Source organism: Palaemon carinicauda, chromosome 2 (genome assembly GCF_036898095.1).
Source record: "Palaemon carinicauda isolate YSFRI2023 chromosome 2, ASM3689809v2, whole genome shotgun sequence".
Classification (NCBI taxonomy): domain Eukaryota; kingdom Metazoa; phylum Arthropoda; class Malacostraca; order Decapoda; family Palaemonidae; genus Palaemon; species Palaemon carinicauda.
The window spans coordinates 57,254,195-57,271,730 of NC_090726.1; the positions used below are offsets into that span (position 1 = coordinate 57,254,195).

The 17,536-nt window shown below is 42.0% G+C and overlaps 1 protein-coding gene across 6 annotated transcripts in view; it reads left to right on the forward strand.

Moving 5' to 3' along the window:
* Positions 1-5,667: 5,667 nt before the first annotated feature.
* Positions 5,668-17,536, forward strand: part of LOC137625137 (arginine/serine-rich coiled-coil protein 2-like) — a 93,585-nt gene continuing 81,716 nt past the window's right edge. For 2 of the 6 annotated variants that reach the window (XM_068356040.1, XM_068356041.1), the window contains exon 1: positions 5,668-5,854. In XM_068356040.1, coding sequence (XP_068212141.1) covers positions 5,789-5,854 — 66 coding nt within the window. In that variant the 5' untranslated portion in view covers positions 5,668-5,788. The remainder of the gene's footprint in view (positions 5,855-17,536) is intronic. The other 4 variants (XM_068356039.1, XM_068356043.1, XM_068356044.1 and 1 more) reach the window with 3 other exon arrangements.

A 17,536-nucleotide genomic window follows, 5' to 3' on the forward strand; every position in this document is an offset into this window, starting at 1 on the left:
TAGAAGTTCACTCTCGATATGGTTCGGAAGTCATGTAAAGCCGTTGGTCCCGTTGCTGAATAACCACTGGTTCCATGCAACGTAGAAACACCATACAAACAAAAAAAGAAAAACAATAGAATTTTTGTATATCAGATGATAACAGAGTATAATTTTCTCAATTAATAACATGTTCTATTTGCAGTGAATCGGATATATCATGCCTCCCAAAAAACATCTTAGTGGCAGTGAAAAGCGGATAAAGAAAAAAGAAAATGAAATTAAGGCATCAAAGCTTCCAAAAATTAGTGGTTTCTTTTCCCCAACAGTAGAAGTGATTAACGAAAATGCAAAGGACAATGACAGTTGTGAAGCTATTGGAGAAAATACTGTACTAATAGTAGTGTCACTAGTGTGGAAATGCCTACTACTAGTACTAGTTTAGTTGAAACAAACACAGCAACTGATACAGATGAAAAGAATTTTGACGAAGTTGGCAAGCCTGATTCTGACCCAGTTTCCGACACTATATTAGGCAATGCCTGTGAAGATGAGTGTAAACCTAGTACCTCAAAAGACCATGCGCCTGAGCTCTCATTTGACACAATAACATCGTTGTGGCGTACAGACTGAGGACATTTTATGGAACAAAACTTGAAGGACCAAACAAAACGATTTATCATTACAAATGGACATTGCAAGCCTAATGGCCCTTTCAAAAAGGATGCAGAAGGTCGCTCTTTCTCTGAAAAATATTATCATGCAGTGTTCAAATCAGGTGTGAAAATTGAGAGGTCGTGGTTATGCTATTCAGTTGTTCTTGATAAGGCTTATTGTGAGACGTGTTGGTTGTTTGCTAATCGAGGAGCGAGTAGATTTCAAGATACATGGATTGATGGCTATTGTGACTGGAAACACATAGGTGAGGGTATGAAGAGGCACGAATCATCCCAAATTCACTATAATTCATGCCTAGTGTATGAACAATGGTGCTTGCATGGAACTTTGAGTGAAGCACTTGAAGTTAATCTTCAAAAGGAGAAAAAATACTGGCGTTAGGTTTTGGACAGATTATTAAATGTTACTCTTACATTAGCGATGTGCAATTTTCCATTTCGTGGACACAAAGAAGGAGCACAAGCAGAAGATGAAGGTAATTATGATGAGGATGAAAGGAAACGTGGAAATTTCATTGCATTATTGAGTTGCTTTCTAAATATGATCCAGTTCTTTCAGAATTAATCAGTAAACATCAAGGTAAAACAAAGTATATGAGCTCAATGATACAAAATGAACTCATTCAGTTGCTTTCAAAGGAAACTGAAAAAGAACTTACTCATGCCATTAAAGCAGCTCCATTTTATAGCATAATGTTAGATACAACACAGGATATTTCCAAAATTTATCAGATGTGTGAAATATACCGTTACTGTAGCATAGAATATGATGATAATAGAAAGCCAAAAGCCCTACAAATTAATGAGTCTTTTTTAGGGTTTCATAAGGTTAAGGGCCAAAGTGGAGCTGCACTATCAGAACAAATTTTGCAAATAATTATACAAAGAGGACTTTCTATTTCAAGGTGTCGTGGCCAAGGATATGATGGAGCTAGTAACATGAAGGGGATATACAAAGGTGTGAAGAAAAAAATAATTGATGTTGAACCCAGTGCAGTTTATGTTCATTTTGCTGCTCATAATCTAAATTTGGTGATTAATGATGCTGTCAAGGATGTGAAAGAAATGGCGCAGTTTTATGATATTGTTCAAAGAGTCTATGTGTTTTTTGGATTGAGTATCAAGAGATGGGACATATTATCTAACTTAATTTCTGAATCAGGCACTTTCAAAGGGGTAACTAAAGTTAAACCCAACTAGATGGGCTGGACGTTATGATGCGGTATTTGCTCTCAAAGTTCGATTCTGTGATGTACAGAACGATCTAGCACAAATAATATTATGCAGCTCTAAGGCAGACGAACGCAATGAAGACACTGCACTAAAGAAATCTCTTGAAAATTCTAATTTTGTATTCCTTTTGACATTTCAGTCCAAAATCTTACAGTCAATAAATTTAGTATAAAAAATGTTGCAATAAAAAGCAGTTAATCTTGCTAAGGCAGCAGACCTCTTAAAGGTTTGCATGGATGAGATGTGCAGATTAAGAAATCAGTTTGAGGATGTAAAGAAAGAAGCAGCATATATAGCCTAGAAGTGGTCAATCAGACCAGAATTTGAGAAAAAGAGACTTCGTACCGTAAAAAGACATTTTGGCGAGCTTTGTGAAGACCAAAGATTAGAAGATCCAGAGAATTTGTGTAGGGTAACTGTTTACTATCGTACTTTGGACATCATCACAACTCAGTTGAACTTCCGTTTTACTGGCTCGCATGAAGTTGTCTCATCATTATCAGTGTTGGAACCAATCTCATTGCAAAATTTATCTGACTCAGAGCTGTGCAAAAAAGCATCTAGTTTTGTGAAAAAATACCACAACAATGTGTCAGAAACAATCACAGAGGAAATTCTCATCATGAGATCTGCTCTGAAGGGAGAAATAAGCAAAGTATCTAGTATTAAGGACCTTGCTAATATGTTGATCATAGAAAATCATTCTATTTCAGCCAGTTTCCCTGAGGTTTGCACTGCAATGCTATTTTTTTTAACTATTCCAGTCACAACTGCAAGTGCAGAGCGTTCATTCTCCAAACTAAAGCTTGTTAAAAACTATTTTCGAAGTGCAATGACACAGGAAAGATTTGAAGGACTAGCTCTTCTATTAATTGAACAAGGAACTGCGCATAAATTGAACTTAAGTAAAGTCATTGACAGATTTGCAGAGATAAAAGCAAGGAAGAAAGAATTCTAGAAGGTATAAGGTATATTTGTTTATTTAATGTTGGTATAAATGTTATGGACCAGGTTGTGTTTATTTTAATTTTATAGGTATCGTAATTATGTAATAATGCAACGGCCGCATAGGCCTACATAAGGGAATTCATCTGATTCATAATTGAGAATATATAATTTAGATGTTTTTTTCTAAGCTATGTATGTATTAACAATTTGTAATTATATTTCAATGCCTGCATATTATATTTCAATTTCTTATGCCTACCAGTTCTACGATATATTAAATCAATCTCTCTACTCTCTCTCCCATAATATATATATATATATATATATATATATATATATATATATATATATATATATATATATATATATATATATATATAAATATATATATATATATATATATATATATATATATTTTTTATTTTTTTTTTTGAGGTAAAGGGGGCCCACTGTAAAAAAATGCCACGGGCCCATTCTAACGTAGTTACGCCCCTGTATGGGTCTACTCTGTTATCAAGATGTAGGTTGAAATCACCACATATAACTATATTTTCATTGTCGTTCAATGTATCTAGTAAGTTATTAAATTCATCTAGAAACATTCTTTTGCTTTTGCTCGGTGGTCTATTGAGTATAACTATTTGTAGATTTACATTTCTAGATAAAATTTTAATATTCATATATTCAAATGAATTAACTGTGAGATGATTTCTTACTGTAACTTTATATGATTTCTTGATTAAGATTCCAATGCCACCACCTCTTTTGTCTTCTCTTGGTTCATGATAAAAGTTATAAGATTTAGGTGTCATTTCATTTATTTTCGATCTGTCACTCACATTCCCACTCAACCAAGTTTCAGTTAATAAGCAAATATCCACATCTTGATCACTTACGACGACTTCCTTAATGATATGAGTTTTATTGCCAATGGATTGTATATTTATTAGATTACATGATATTTTCTTAATCGAAGCCATGGTCAGTATTGTTTCTGGCTCTTGTTATTTCTTGTTTATAAACTTCGCAGTTTAGTCTATCATAGGATTTGTGTTTTGTGTCATCATAGTTCTTTCTTACACAATTTATGCATTTAACTTCAATAATACTGCAATGACCTGCTTTATGTTCTCCTGTGTACTTGGGACACGACTGTTTATTCTTGCAACTCGCTGCACCATGCCCAAATTCCTGGTATTTGTAACACTGGTAGGGCATGTAATGGTCATAAACATTACATATTCTATATGTGGTACTAAGTTTATGTCCATTTTCATAGATTGCTTTACGTATCTTAGGTGTGCATTTTATAATATAGTGTTTATGTTTATCCATATCAGATCATCATTTTCTACAATGTGTCTTTTTAGCCAATGATTCTTAAGCTTCAGATTTTGAATAATATCATCATCATCTTCTGGTACATTAGTAAGTTTTATCTTTGGTTTAAGTTTTCCTTTTTTCAGCAACAGTGATCTTGTTTACATTTCCTTGTTCCAATTCTGATTTTGCCTGCTCCAGGTTCTGTTTATCAGCAAATTTTATGATCAGGTGGCCATCTTTTGTTTCACCCGTGCTTTCAACTTGGGCTTTTATATTGGTCATAATTGTTTTTTTTATTTTTTATTATTATTATTATCATTAACTGCTGAAACCTCATCAGTTGATTTTACGATCAATGTTTTCTTTGATTTCAGCTTTTCAGCATATGTACCAGTTTTATGTTTCCTATCTATGTCATCTTCATTCCTTTTCTTTTCATTTTTCAGTTCTTTCATTTCATTTCTTAATTCTTGCATCTCATCTCTTGTTTCTTGCACTTTATTTCTCATTTCCGTCATGCTATCCATTTTATTCATCAAGACCTGAACCAAATGATGGGGCATTGCGACTTCTTCATCCAATAATTTTCTTTGTATGTTTGCTGCATTTTCATTGATCTTATCAGTGCAATTCCTACACTTGTATGAAATATGTTTACTACACAATAGATTTATGTGGGTTTGTGATAAATTTTCTGTCAATCCAGAACATGCGTTTTCATAATGATACCATTTTTGACATCTATCACAACAAATTGCTTCATCGGCAACGACAGTCTTGCAGTACCCGCACAATTCAGTGTCGTCAGATTCCACGGTGTCCAACGATCCATTCGCTGATTTATCATTTCTTCCACAAGCACCTTCCTCCATATTGTCACTATCATATACTGATGTACTCTTCATTATCTGTAAAAAATCATTTGTTTCTTCTTCAACTAATTTCCCAGTTTCAATCTTTTCATGAGGTTTCTTTCTAACTTTCCTAATGGCTCCTAACATTTTTGTAGTTTACACCATGTTTAAACTATTCTAATAGTGGAAGGTCATTAAAGGTTTCGTTGATAGAGGCTATGAAGGGTCTCAAACAGAATATTATCAACCTGCTATGCTTTCTTCATTAATTTTGCTCAGCACTTCCAAATTAATATACTCTACAAGTCCCTTGTTGTCATTTTGGGATAAATTTTGCTTGTTTTCACTCTATCTACGAAATCTTAATCTTTTTAATGAATGTAATTTCGAGATTCTGAAATAGAAATTCACTTATATGGTCTCAGAGAGAGAGAGAGAGAGAGAGAGAGAGAGAGAGAGAGAGAGAGAGAGAGAGAGAGATCTTTTAAGTTTTATGAATCTGATATTTATGCAGTTAGCATGATATAAATATGAGAAATATAAATTCAACATTCCATATACACAACTGAAGATAAAAAGTTAAAAGATCAATTTAGCAATGTATCTTTTCAATATGGCCACCAAACGCATCGGATCCTCCCGGGACTTGAGGCGCCACCTTTCTATTGATAACTTCGCAAGTCCCCAACAAAGCTAGAACAGCGGCCATTTTGCTGATATTCTGTTGTTATACGTCAAGTCTTAATGTAAAGAATTTGTTATACTCTCTAAATAATGAATGCCTTACAGTCCTATTCTAGTGATGACGATGAATCAGGGAACGAAGCGCCTATGCATAAGGTAAATGGAATTTTAGCTTGATTAGTTTTCCCAGTGTAACTTGAAAATGTCGATCCCGGATTTAGACTACCACTGTAGTTTTATTACCACCACAGCAGCCTAAACTGTCATAAATATAACGTATCAGTCTCGTTATATCCGTGAATTTCTTGTTTTCCGTCAATGTAATTCATGTAATGATAAGGCACCGAAGATTGGGGAAAATGTATCTTACAGTACAGCTGAATTTGAAATATTGTCTTGGGATTGTGCACTAATTTTTATTTTCCATTGATTTCAGCCTATAAGTAAATGCCAATTAACTGGTATTTTCTCTTTTTGGCCGTGATTTTTCGGTTATACATTAGATATAAGTTCCTCCATGGCGAGTTAAAGGGTACGTTGGAGTCTACTCATTTTGAATTTTAATTTTAACCTAGCTATACAATTAAGAGGTGAATTTTTTATGTTACTGGTCAAATTAACTGGGTGTAAGTATGATAGCGGCCACCTGTATGTATTATTATGTCCAACTTGCAGTGTAAAGGGGGTCGCAGGGGGCGTCAGCCCTTCCGTTAGGTAAGTATGTAAGGACACAGCTTGTAAGTTAGGTTAAGGGGCGAAGTTTAGGTTAGTTGATGTCCATTTTTAATCAACGCATGAGGAACTGGCCGCTGATGTACAAAGGCTGTATATATGACAGCGGCCACCTGTATGCGTTATTATGGCTAACTTAAATTACGGCAGTGTAAGAGGGGTCTAAGATGGTAAACATTTTCCTTGTCGTCAGTTATTTAGACATCCAAATCAATAATCTTTAACCTAACCTAACCTGAGGTCACCACGTCCGTACACATATACATGGAGAATACTGTCTGCATTTGATTCCAGTTTTCTTTTAGCTCACTGCATAACAATACTTTGCCAACATACTACTAGAGGAGTAGGTGTAAAATGTAGGAATCTGCAGAAAGTTCATTGTCATTAGGTACCTCCTACACAGCAGTTAGTTGGGTTGTCAAATTTTTATCCCCCAAAATACTCGCCCACACTGTTAATGCATGTAGCATGTAGTGCAGCCAATACTACTTTCCAGAACATAGGACCAAGGACATAATATTAAGTTGCTAGTTTATGGGCCAACAACCGAACAAAGACTAGTAAGTGAATAGTTGGTGTCAGTTCAGTGGACTAATACCCGTGATTAAGGAGAGTGACGATGGATACGGTTAGGAAGGATCCTCTTTTTCTATGTGATCAACAGACCTTAGGACTTAACAATCTACTCGCACCACCTCTTTCCACAATGCTTAGTCTATCTTTTTCATTCCTATTTCTGTTTAACCTTGCCTTTGTGTAAAGTTAATCCATGTACTGTACAGTAATCCCTTTAGTCATTTACAAACCACAGTTTTGCTATTTCGGTATTCTTTATTTTATTTTTCTTTTGATTTGATTTTCCACTTTACCTTTTGCTTCTTCCTTGAGTTCTTGCTTTTGATGATTTCTTACCTATTCAACTTTAATCTCATACTATTTACATATTTCCAAAGAATTTTTTCCCCAACACTCCCCATATTGTTATTCCAGCATCTCTTTAACTGATCATTTAACATCTGATGTGATGTAATGAAAATGCCTCAATTTTTTAGTTTACTCAATTCTATTCTCTACTAACTGTATGGCAATTTGCATATCTTTATCTGTGTACAGTCAAAAGATACTTAGTTGCACAATTAGTAAAAACTGTTCTAGCACCGTGTAGGTTAGGTTATGGAGAAATGTGATGTTCCAGTGTTTTTGTTTTGTGCAGCCTTACAGGTTAGAATTTAACAGACATTCTGCTAAGTATTGATGTTCAAAATATGGTTTACCCATTTTTGTGTTTCAAACAATCCCAACCTTCATTTCTATTGGAAATATAGGTCCCATTTACTGTAGTGGGAATTTGTGGTTTTGGCTCTAGTTGATAGGAGAGCAATTGAAATACAGAAATGTCTTAACCTAACTCTCCTGAATCTAACCCAACTTTTGGAAGCTGGTTCTGAATATTACCTGGAGAATTTTATTCTCTTTGGACTCCCTTCTTTAATCTCACATAGTGTGCTGCATCACTTTGAGCCATTGAAGAGGTTTGAGAATGACTTTTATATTATGTCAATATTGAATGCATTTTATCAATGCAGTTAGTACAGAGCAACTTCATATGCTTGATATCCACAATGCTATCATCTATAATGCATTTATCATATCTACATCTTGGGTACAAGTGTTAACAGCTGTCCATAAGTACAAAAGATGCTTGCAACAATTCCAGGTAACAGGAAGAACTGATCATATTCTTTGAACAATATCTTCCACCTAAAGGGTGGTTCTTCATATACAAGATTAATTTTTGTTCTCTCATATGAATAAATCATGATTTTCAAGGTGGTAATTGTTTACAACACCACGCTATCCATTTACGCCAAAATAATGCAATCATGCAGTTCTCATCTTCTTGCACAGTAATTAGGTGGTTATTTAAATTCTGGGAAAGCAATAATTAGCAAGATATGTTGAGGAAGGAGGAAGGGGTTATAAAAAGAAAATAGCTCGGTTTCCTTACTAAACAACTTGGAACTGACATGTCAACATAGTCAACTAAACAGAATTCGTGATGCCAGCGTACATAAACAGAAGTTCGTGATGCCAGCATACATTTGATATACTGTATATTCAAAATACTGTATACTTAATTGAAAATGGATTAATTACTCAAAAGTGTCCTTAAAATATGCAATTTACAAATAGTGACACTTTTGAGTAATCACTCAATTTTTTATTTTAGTATATTTTGAATATACAGTATATCAAATGTACGCTGGCATCACGAACTTCTGTTTATGTACGCTGGCATCACGAATTCTGTTTGGTTGACATGTCAGTTCCAAGTCGTTTAGTGAGGAAACCGAGCTATTTTCTTTTTATAACCCCTTCCTCCTTCCTCAATATATCTTGCTAATTATTGCTTTCCCAGAATTTAAATAACCACCTAATTACTGTACAAGAAGATGAGAATGCAGGATTGCATTATTTTGGAATAAATGGAGAGCTTGGTGTTGTAAACAATTATCTTCAAGGTAAACTGCATTATTTTCATACAAGTAGTAAACCTGAAGTGTTTTATTGGCATACCCATCCCCATTGTTGTCCATATTGGCAAAGTAAAGCAAAAGTGCTTAGAGTCAATCAAGTAGGTGGTACCTTATTCCTTCTCTCACATATCACTAATTGAGAAGCTAGTTCCCAAGCTCCAGTGACCAAACCAGTTTGATATGATAGAGAGATTAGTTTATTTAGGAAAATGCAATGCAATACAAGATACTGTATCTTGAAAATGGCAATTTGTTCCAACACAGATACTTACCTCGAAACACTTTCTTTGGAGTCACTGGTGGCTCCTCTCTAACGACCAGAGTTTTGCGTAGTTTACCCTACTACCATACTCTAAGTGACCTGGTAGCGGAAGAGAATGTGACCTGGGGCAATGACCGAGGTCGGTCATGAGGCTACGCTCTCGATCTTGGCAGTATGTTTTCTGGTCGCGTTGTGTTCACACACCGCTCCTCAGTTCTCTGTGCAACCCCCTTTGTTCGATTACCACGTGCTTCCCACATGGTCTTGATTCTTTAGCGAGTGTTCAGTGCCTTTACTACGCGCTTTAGCTTTCACCCCCTTGTGCTTTACTAGTGTTTCAGTGCTTTCCCTTTTTCGCGTTCTTGTGTATTGCGATCCTTTGTGTTGTGCTATGGAGCCTGTTCGCCGTTGTCCTGGGCCTAGAGCCGGTAAGGCGTGTGGGGCTTTCCTGTCCAAGCCTGAGGTAGACCCGCATACGTTGTGTACCTCGGGCAGGGGCAAAGCCTGTTCTTCGTTGGACACGTGTCCCGAATGTGCGGAATGGAGTGAAGTTCAGTGGGTGAAGTTCGCCACCAATAAGAAGAAGGCGACGAAGAGATCACCACGGAAGTCAAGCGTATCTTCTCCCGCGGCGTCGGCAGGAGAAGGGGCAGGTAAAGTGTATCCTTCTTCCCCTACCCAGGTTAAGGGAAAAGGTAAGTCCTTGAAAGGAAAACGGTTGGCGCATCCTTCCCTTGAGAGTGATTGTGCGGGGGAATCTTCTTTTGCTAAGGCGGTGCAGCCGCCTGTAGGTGAGTGTAGTGGGGCTCCGAAGGACGGGCCCCTCTCACATAGGGGCCGCGTCGCTACGGAGGACCCCATGTGGTCTAGTAATGCTTCTTTTTCTTCTCCAGATCCCTGGGTAAGATTTCGGGGACATCAGCGACGGAGGGCGCCGTCGGCTGAGAAGAATCCCCGCAGGAGGACCCATTGGCGTTGGGCTTACCAAGGACGCCGATGAGGTCCCCACTGGACATCGAGGAAGGACTCAGTGAGGCCTTCTCATGCATTCCTCGCCCGTCCGTGTGGTTACCGACGAAGCCACCTCTTCAGGATCATCGGCCAATTCCTTCTTCGTCAGGGCAGCGGAGGAGCCCCAAGAAACCAAAGTCGGGTTCAAGGTCTCGATATTGCGAGGAGATCTACTCCTCGGGACGTGACTCATCTGATTCCTCGAACAGGGTACGTCGCAGACGCCAGAGGAGGAAGAGGGATCGATCTGTGCGGAGGAACTCCCCTTCGCGGTCTCCCACACGATCTCGGGGCACGAGAAGCCCCCGCTCCCCTCCATCCAAAAGCAGGAGACCAGTATCACCGCAAGGGACGTGGGTTTTCGTCCCTAGCAAGAGTACGAAGGACCTGGCCAGGCCCACTAGGGCGACACCTGAGCGGGAGGGAGACAGTCCTCCTAGAAGGGCCTCCACGTGCCTCGCCAGGGAGTCGCCCGATGAGTGGAGGACCGCGTCTTGCAGGCCTAAGTCCCGTCCGAGAGACAATCAATCCGCCCAGCGGAGGGAGTCGTCATCGAGGATGGGCAGCCTCGACAGGCCTCCCCATCGAGAAGATGCACGAGGACGGGCACCTTCGTCTTCCAGGTCTAAGTCCCATCCGAGAGACACTCAATCTGCCCAGCGGAGGGAGTCGTCATCGAGGAAGGGCAGCCTCGACAGGTCCCCCCATCGTGAAGCTACACGAGGTCGGGCATCTCCGTCGAGGGCTCTCACGGAGGAGCCCATCTCGCCCAAAAAGCCCTCGAGGAAGAGAGAAGTGGCCGAGGGTCCCGTCGACATGAAGGCGCCCGTGGACACACCTCTCCCCGTCGTTCGGAGGAAAGAGAAGGCGAGACGTCGGCGGGGGAGGACTCCGCTCACAGGAGAGTCCTAGCCATGATCAGAGGGTACAATGGCTTGGTGGAACCCGCCCCTCAGGAAGTGGAAACGTGGACCTCTGGCCTGAATAAGTTCTTTGACGCCCCCGCCCAGAAGAAATCCTCTCTCTCCCTACCAGAGGCCAGGAATGTGGGAATCGGAAGGGCCCATATCGATAAAGTTATCGTACGTAATAGCGACTTCGCCAGGGGCTATAGTTCGGCGAAACTGTTACAAGGCCTTAAATCGCAGACGAAGTACTACTCCTTAGAGGGCAGGACGAGTGGCCCCTGCATGATGGCGGAATCTCTTGACATCCTGTGCCAGGGCGTTTCGGACGAGAAGGCAGCCTCGGCCTCCACATTCTTCTCCCAACCCGAGACAGCTATGATGGAGGAGATGTCCAAGGACCTGGTGAACGTGGCTTCCTGGCTGGATTGGTGGGCCACCACCTTGGTCGGCCCCCAGATCCCTACGGACTCTATTGAGCCTGCAAAACGGGAGGTTCTGAACCAGTTGCTGGAGTCGGGTAGCCGAGCACTTAAATTCATGACGTTCCAATCCTTGGCTCTCTCGGCTAACTGGGTTCTGCGGAGAAGAGACGCCCTACTCAAGAATCTTCCGGTCAAGATCCCCGAAAGGGAAGCTCGGGCGTTGAAATATACTGTAGCTCCGTCTGGGGAGAACAACTATTTCCAACGAAGAAGGCAGAGGAAACCATGGAGAAACTGGCCAAGAAAAGGGAACTCTCTGGCCTGAAGCCACAGACGGCGCGTCGCCCCGCCTTCAGGAGGCCCGTGACGGAAGCACCTGTGACTGTGCGTTCCTTCCCAGCCCAAGGAAGACGAGAACCCCCGTCGGGGCAGTGGCCTACCTCGACGAATCCCTCCCGAAGGGGATCCTCCTCGGCACCACCCCCGTATAGGAACTCCTACTCCTCCTCCAGGAGAAGCCGAGCAGGCCGTTCCTCCCGTAGGTGATAAGATGGGAGACCACCCCCTTCCCTGCCCAAGTCTCAGGTAGGGGGATGCCTCAGTCTAGCATGGCAAGCATGGAAGCTCCACGGAGCAGACCCGTGGACAGTCTCCGTTCTGAGAGAGGGCTACAGGATTCCGTTCTTGGAACAACCGCCCCCGTTGATCCCAGCGTCCCAGGCGGACTGGTTGGTGTCAAAGGGCCCAGCGAAGAGGGCTGCACTCGGCGAAGAGGTCAACAAGATGTTGCAAAAAGGAGCCCTGGAAGCAGTGGAATTGTTGGGTCCGGGATTCTACAGCTGCCTGTTCCTAGTGGAGAAAGCAACGGGAGGTTGGAGGCCAGTAATAGATCTGTCAGCCCTACCCAAGTACATCAAGAAGATACCCTTAAAGATGGATACACCAAAGACTGTCATGGCATCCTTGAGGGAAGGGGACTTTATGATATCTGTAGACCTCAAGGACGCCTACTTCCAGGTACCCGCCCACCCGTCAAGCAGGAAGTTTCTCCGGGTGAAGTGGGGTGCCCAGGTGTTGCAATTGAAGGCCTTGTGTTTCGGTCTTTCAACAGCCCCCCGGTATTCACGAGAGTGTTCACGATGGTCTCCGTTTGGGCACACGAACGGGGAATTCGTCTTATCAGATACCTGGACGACTGGCTACTCCTTTCATCCTCATGGGAAGACTTGAAACTACAAGGCGAGGATCTTCTACGTTTGTGCAAAGACCTGGGCATCATGGTCAACTTGGAGAAGTCACAGCTAATCCCGGCCAACAGGACGACGTACCTGGGAATAGTACTCGACTCCTTACAGGTCAAGGCATTTCCGTCCTCAGACAGACTAGACAACCTGGACCGGGTGCTCTTGCCCTTCCTTCGAGGACAACCCAGAAGAGCGAAGGATTGGTAGAGGTTGGTAGGACACCTGGTGTCCCTGGAGAAGCTGGTTCCCCACGGAAGACAGCACCTGAGGGTGGTTCAGTGGAACCTAAAAGAACAGTGGAACCAGAACAGTTCCACGTACTTAGTGGTGCCGGTCCTGCAGGAGACCAAACGGGCCTTAGAATGGTGGCAGGATCGCTCACACACCCTGAGAGGGATGCCACTTTCCAACCAACCTCCGGAGCTCCTTCTCTTCACGGACGCATCGAAGGAAGGGTGGGGAGCCCACCTCCGAGAAAGGACCGCAAAGGGAACGTGGACGGAAGAAGAGAAGTCCCTCCACATCAATGTCCTAGAAATGAAGGCAGTCCAGGAAGCCTGCTACCACTTCGAGGAGGACATGAGGGCGAACTCAGTAGCCCTGATGTCAGACAACGCAACCGTGGTGGCATACGTGAAGAAAGAGGGGGGACTGAGGTCGAAGGAATTGTGCGATCTGGCCCTTCAAATCCTAAGGTGGGCGGAGAAGGGGGACGTCAACCTGACGGCAAGGTTCATTCCGGGGAAGAAGAACGTCCTAGCAGACGGCCTCAGCAGGGCGGGGCAAGTAGTAGCGACAGAGTGGTCCCTACACTCACAAGTGGCAAGCCACATTATCCAGATGTGGGGGTATCCGGTAATGGACCTGTTTGCAACAAGGTGGAACGCTCAACTCCCCGTATTTTGTTCTCCTGTCCCAGACCCGAAGGCGGCAATGGAAGACGCCTTTCAACACAAGTGGGACGGCCTGGATGTGTACGCCTTTCCCCCCTTCTCCCTAATAAGACAAGTCCCCAACAGAGTACGAACAACAACCAACCTAAGGATGACTTTGGTAGCGCCCTGGTGGCCAGAGAGGGATTGGTTTGCAGACCTAAGGAGTCTCGCCACTCTTCCTCCCTGGCCTCTGCCCATCAGATCAGACCTACTAAGACAACCTCACTTTCAGCGGTTTCACGGAAACCCGGAGGCCCTTCATCTACACGCCTGGAGGTTATCCAGCGTCTCCTGAAGAAACAAGGGTACTCTAGCAAAACAGCCAAGAGAATGTCTCGGTACCTGCTGAAATCCTCTGCAGCCGTCTACCAGTCTAAGTGGGCGGTGTTCGTTAAGTGGTGCAGGCACAAGGAGATAGAGCCCTTAGAAGCGTCCGTGCCTATTATAGCAGACTTCATGGTTCATCTTAGGGATAGGTTGGCCATGTCAGTCCCAGCTATTAAGGGAGTTCAGGCAGCCCTGGGTCAAGTCTTCCTTCTCAAGAGCATAGACCTGGGCGCCTCCAGGCACATTTCTATGCTCATTAAGGCTTTCGAGCAAGCCTGCCCTCCTTCCGCTCCTAGAATCCCGAATTGGGATTTAGCGAGGGTTCTAGATATGCTCCGAAAACCGCCTTTCGAACCGTTGAAGGACATCGTGGACAAGAACCTCACCCTCAAGGCGGTCTTCTTACTAGCGTTGGCTTCAGCTAAGAGAGTAGGCGAAATACACGGGTTGTCATACGAAGTGGAACACTCAAGGGTATGGAAGGAGGTCACCTTGAAGTTTGTTCCCTCCTTCGTGGCCAAGACTCAGAACCCCTCGGTGTGGGACCCTAGGTTCGAGAGTTTTTCTATCCCTGCTATCCCGAACGTAGGGAACCAAGAAGACCTGAGACTGTGCCCAGTTAGGGATCTTAGGAAGTACCTCAAGCGAACGGCAAGCACCCGCCCCTCGGTTAAGAACCTATTCGTTTCCTGGGGTAAAACGAAAAAGGGGATATCGAAGAATACAGTTTCGTTCTGGCTCAGGCAGGTGATAATGAGAGCCTACTCAAAAGAGGGACTTCCAACACCAGGGAAGATCAGGGCTCACGATGTTAGGGGCATAAGCACCTCCCTGGCATTCGAGAGAAACATGTCGGTAGCACAAGTGCTCCGAGCGGGAACTTGGTCCAACCAGTCGACCTTCACCGCTCATTACCTTAAATATTGTACGAGGAAATCCCTGGACGGGTTTTCCATTGGGCCGGTCATCTCAGCCCTTCACGCGATTTAACGGCTCAAGCCCCAGGCTCAATCGCGAAATATAGAGGATCCAGACACAGTAGCGTTTTCTATCCCCCTCTCTTCCTCTTTTTCTCTCTATTTCTCGTACTAGCAGTCGATTCTAATAATATCGATCACCGTTCAAGTCGCGAGATTCGCCATTATACAACAAGCACAACGAAGAAAATTGCAAAAGGGTAAGTGTTACCACACTTAATGAGTATTTTGTGTAGTTTATCCTACTGTCCATTGGGGTCTTGGGCTGTGGCACTCCCTCCTCCTAAGGTGTAAGTCTCCTAAGAAAGTGTTTCGAGGCAAGTATCTGTGTTGGAACAAATCACAAATTTTAAGTAATTTGTATTTTTCCTAACATACTTACCGAGAAACACTTTCGGGTTATGGCGCCCCCAACCGTCCCCGGAGTGCCTTACAGTCTTAGAGTATTGTTCCATACATAAAACATACTGCCTAGATCGAGAGCGTAGCCTCATGACCGACCTCGGTCATTGCCCCAGGTCACGTTCTCTTCCGCTACCAGGTCACATAGAGAATGGTAGTAGGGTAAACTACGCAAAACTCTGGTCGTTAGAGAGGAGCCACCAGTGACTCCTAAGAAAGTGTTTCTCGGTAAGTATGTTAGGAAAAATACAAATTACTTAAAATTTGTGATATTAAGTATACAGTAACAGTACTGCATGTACTGTAAAAAAGAAATAAAAGAAAATTTTATATTCTGTGATAATCTGTACCAAATTTTTACTTAGTTACACCCTAGTAGTTAATTAGAAACCATTTTTTAATAATGCAAACTTCCTGATTAAATTCTTGAAGAATATTTTTTTTGTAGAATTGCCTATTTGAGTGGATGTAAACTTTATGGTATGGAAATATATGAATTGCACAAGTAGCAGTGCCTGGAGGAAGGAATCAAATGGCTCATGTAAAATATTTTGGGTACGTCTGAACCTAGATGTGGAAATGTATGCCCATTTTTTCAATATTAAACTTACCCGATGATCATGTAGCTGTCAACTCTGTTGCCCGACAGAAATCTACGGTCGGGATACGCCAGCGATCGCTATACAGGTGGGGGTGTACACAACAGCGCCATCTGTAAGTAGGTACTCAAGTACTTCTTGTCAACAAGAACTCAATTTTTCCTCTGTCGTGCCACCGGCAAGACCTACTAATACGCCGTCCCTAACTGGATTTGTTTTCACAACTTTTTGGTGAAGTACACTTTTCCAGTTTTGAGCTTTCGCTATGCAGGGGTTTTATCTTCATTTCAAAACTTGAACTCGTTTTGGATAGATTTAATTATGGTGACGAAGAGAGTATGGACTCTCTTTCACTTTTAAATGGCCGACCCTTCCCTTAGACGGAAGTGTTGGTGTCGAAGAGAGTATAGACTCTCTTTCACTTTTTATGACCGACCCTTCCCTTAGACGGAAGTGTGTTTAGGTTTTTGGTAATTTTGCTTAACAAAGTTATTGATTTAGTTTATATCTCTCCGCCATTTATAGGCCTCTTCGATTAACTTTCCATTTATTATAAACTTATAAAACTTAAATTTTATGTTTGTTTATATGCGACCTTTCCTAATAGTAGGCGGTCCTTACTTGGAACCGAAGTTAATTAACATTGAGCCCGTCATATCGTATTTCCTGTTAAGAATTTATGCTATTTTAATTTTATGTTTTTGAAAGAATTTCTTTGATAGTCTCGTACTGTTTTCAAAGATGAACTAACGTTTAGTTTAGTCTCCGCAGTTGTTGACGTTCAGAACGTTCAACATGCGCTCTATCGTTACGATAGAGAGAGAGTATTTCACGGTTTCACGTTGCAGTAAGAGTAAACCGATTCTATCGTTTCGTTCATTCTTTCTTAGCTTAAATGGTTTTAATTCTAATAAAGGAACTTTTTATTTGGGAAACCTTTCAGTTTTTTTCCTTTAACAAATAATATGTTTTAACGATATATAATTGGGCTCATCTCTCAGGTTGTAAGTCAAGAGAGAGAGAGAGAGATAGAGACGGAGGGAGAGAGAGGAGAATAAACGTTTCGTTCAAGCGGGTAACGTTGTTCTCGTTTTTTACTCTTCTCCCTAGTCGCTATAGGGGAAGAAGGTAAAACGTTTCTAGAGTTTTATTCTTGTTCCCAGGCTTTATGCGGTGAGAGATTTTAAACGTAGTTTATTTGATCTAGTGTTTAGTCTCTTTTCTAGCCACTGAATTCTTTATCTTTCATTATGTTTTTCTGTTACATTGTAAACTGTTTTCGCAATTACTACCTTTTAATGAAGGATAGGATTGCGTGTTTCAGGTACAAATCACTTAAAGTTTCGAGTTCAGTGAAATAAGTGCAAACAGAAAATCAAAAGTGATAAAGTGATATGCGCAAAGTGTTACAGTGTTGCGTTCGAGGGTTCGTTTGTTCGTGCCAGTTGTTCACCTTGTCCGATACCTCTTACAAGCTCC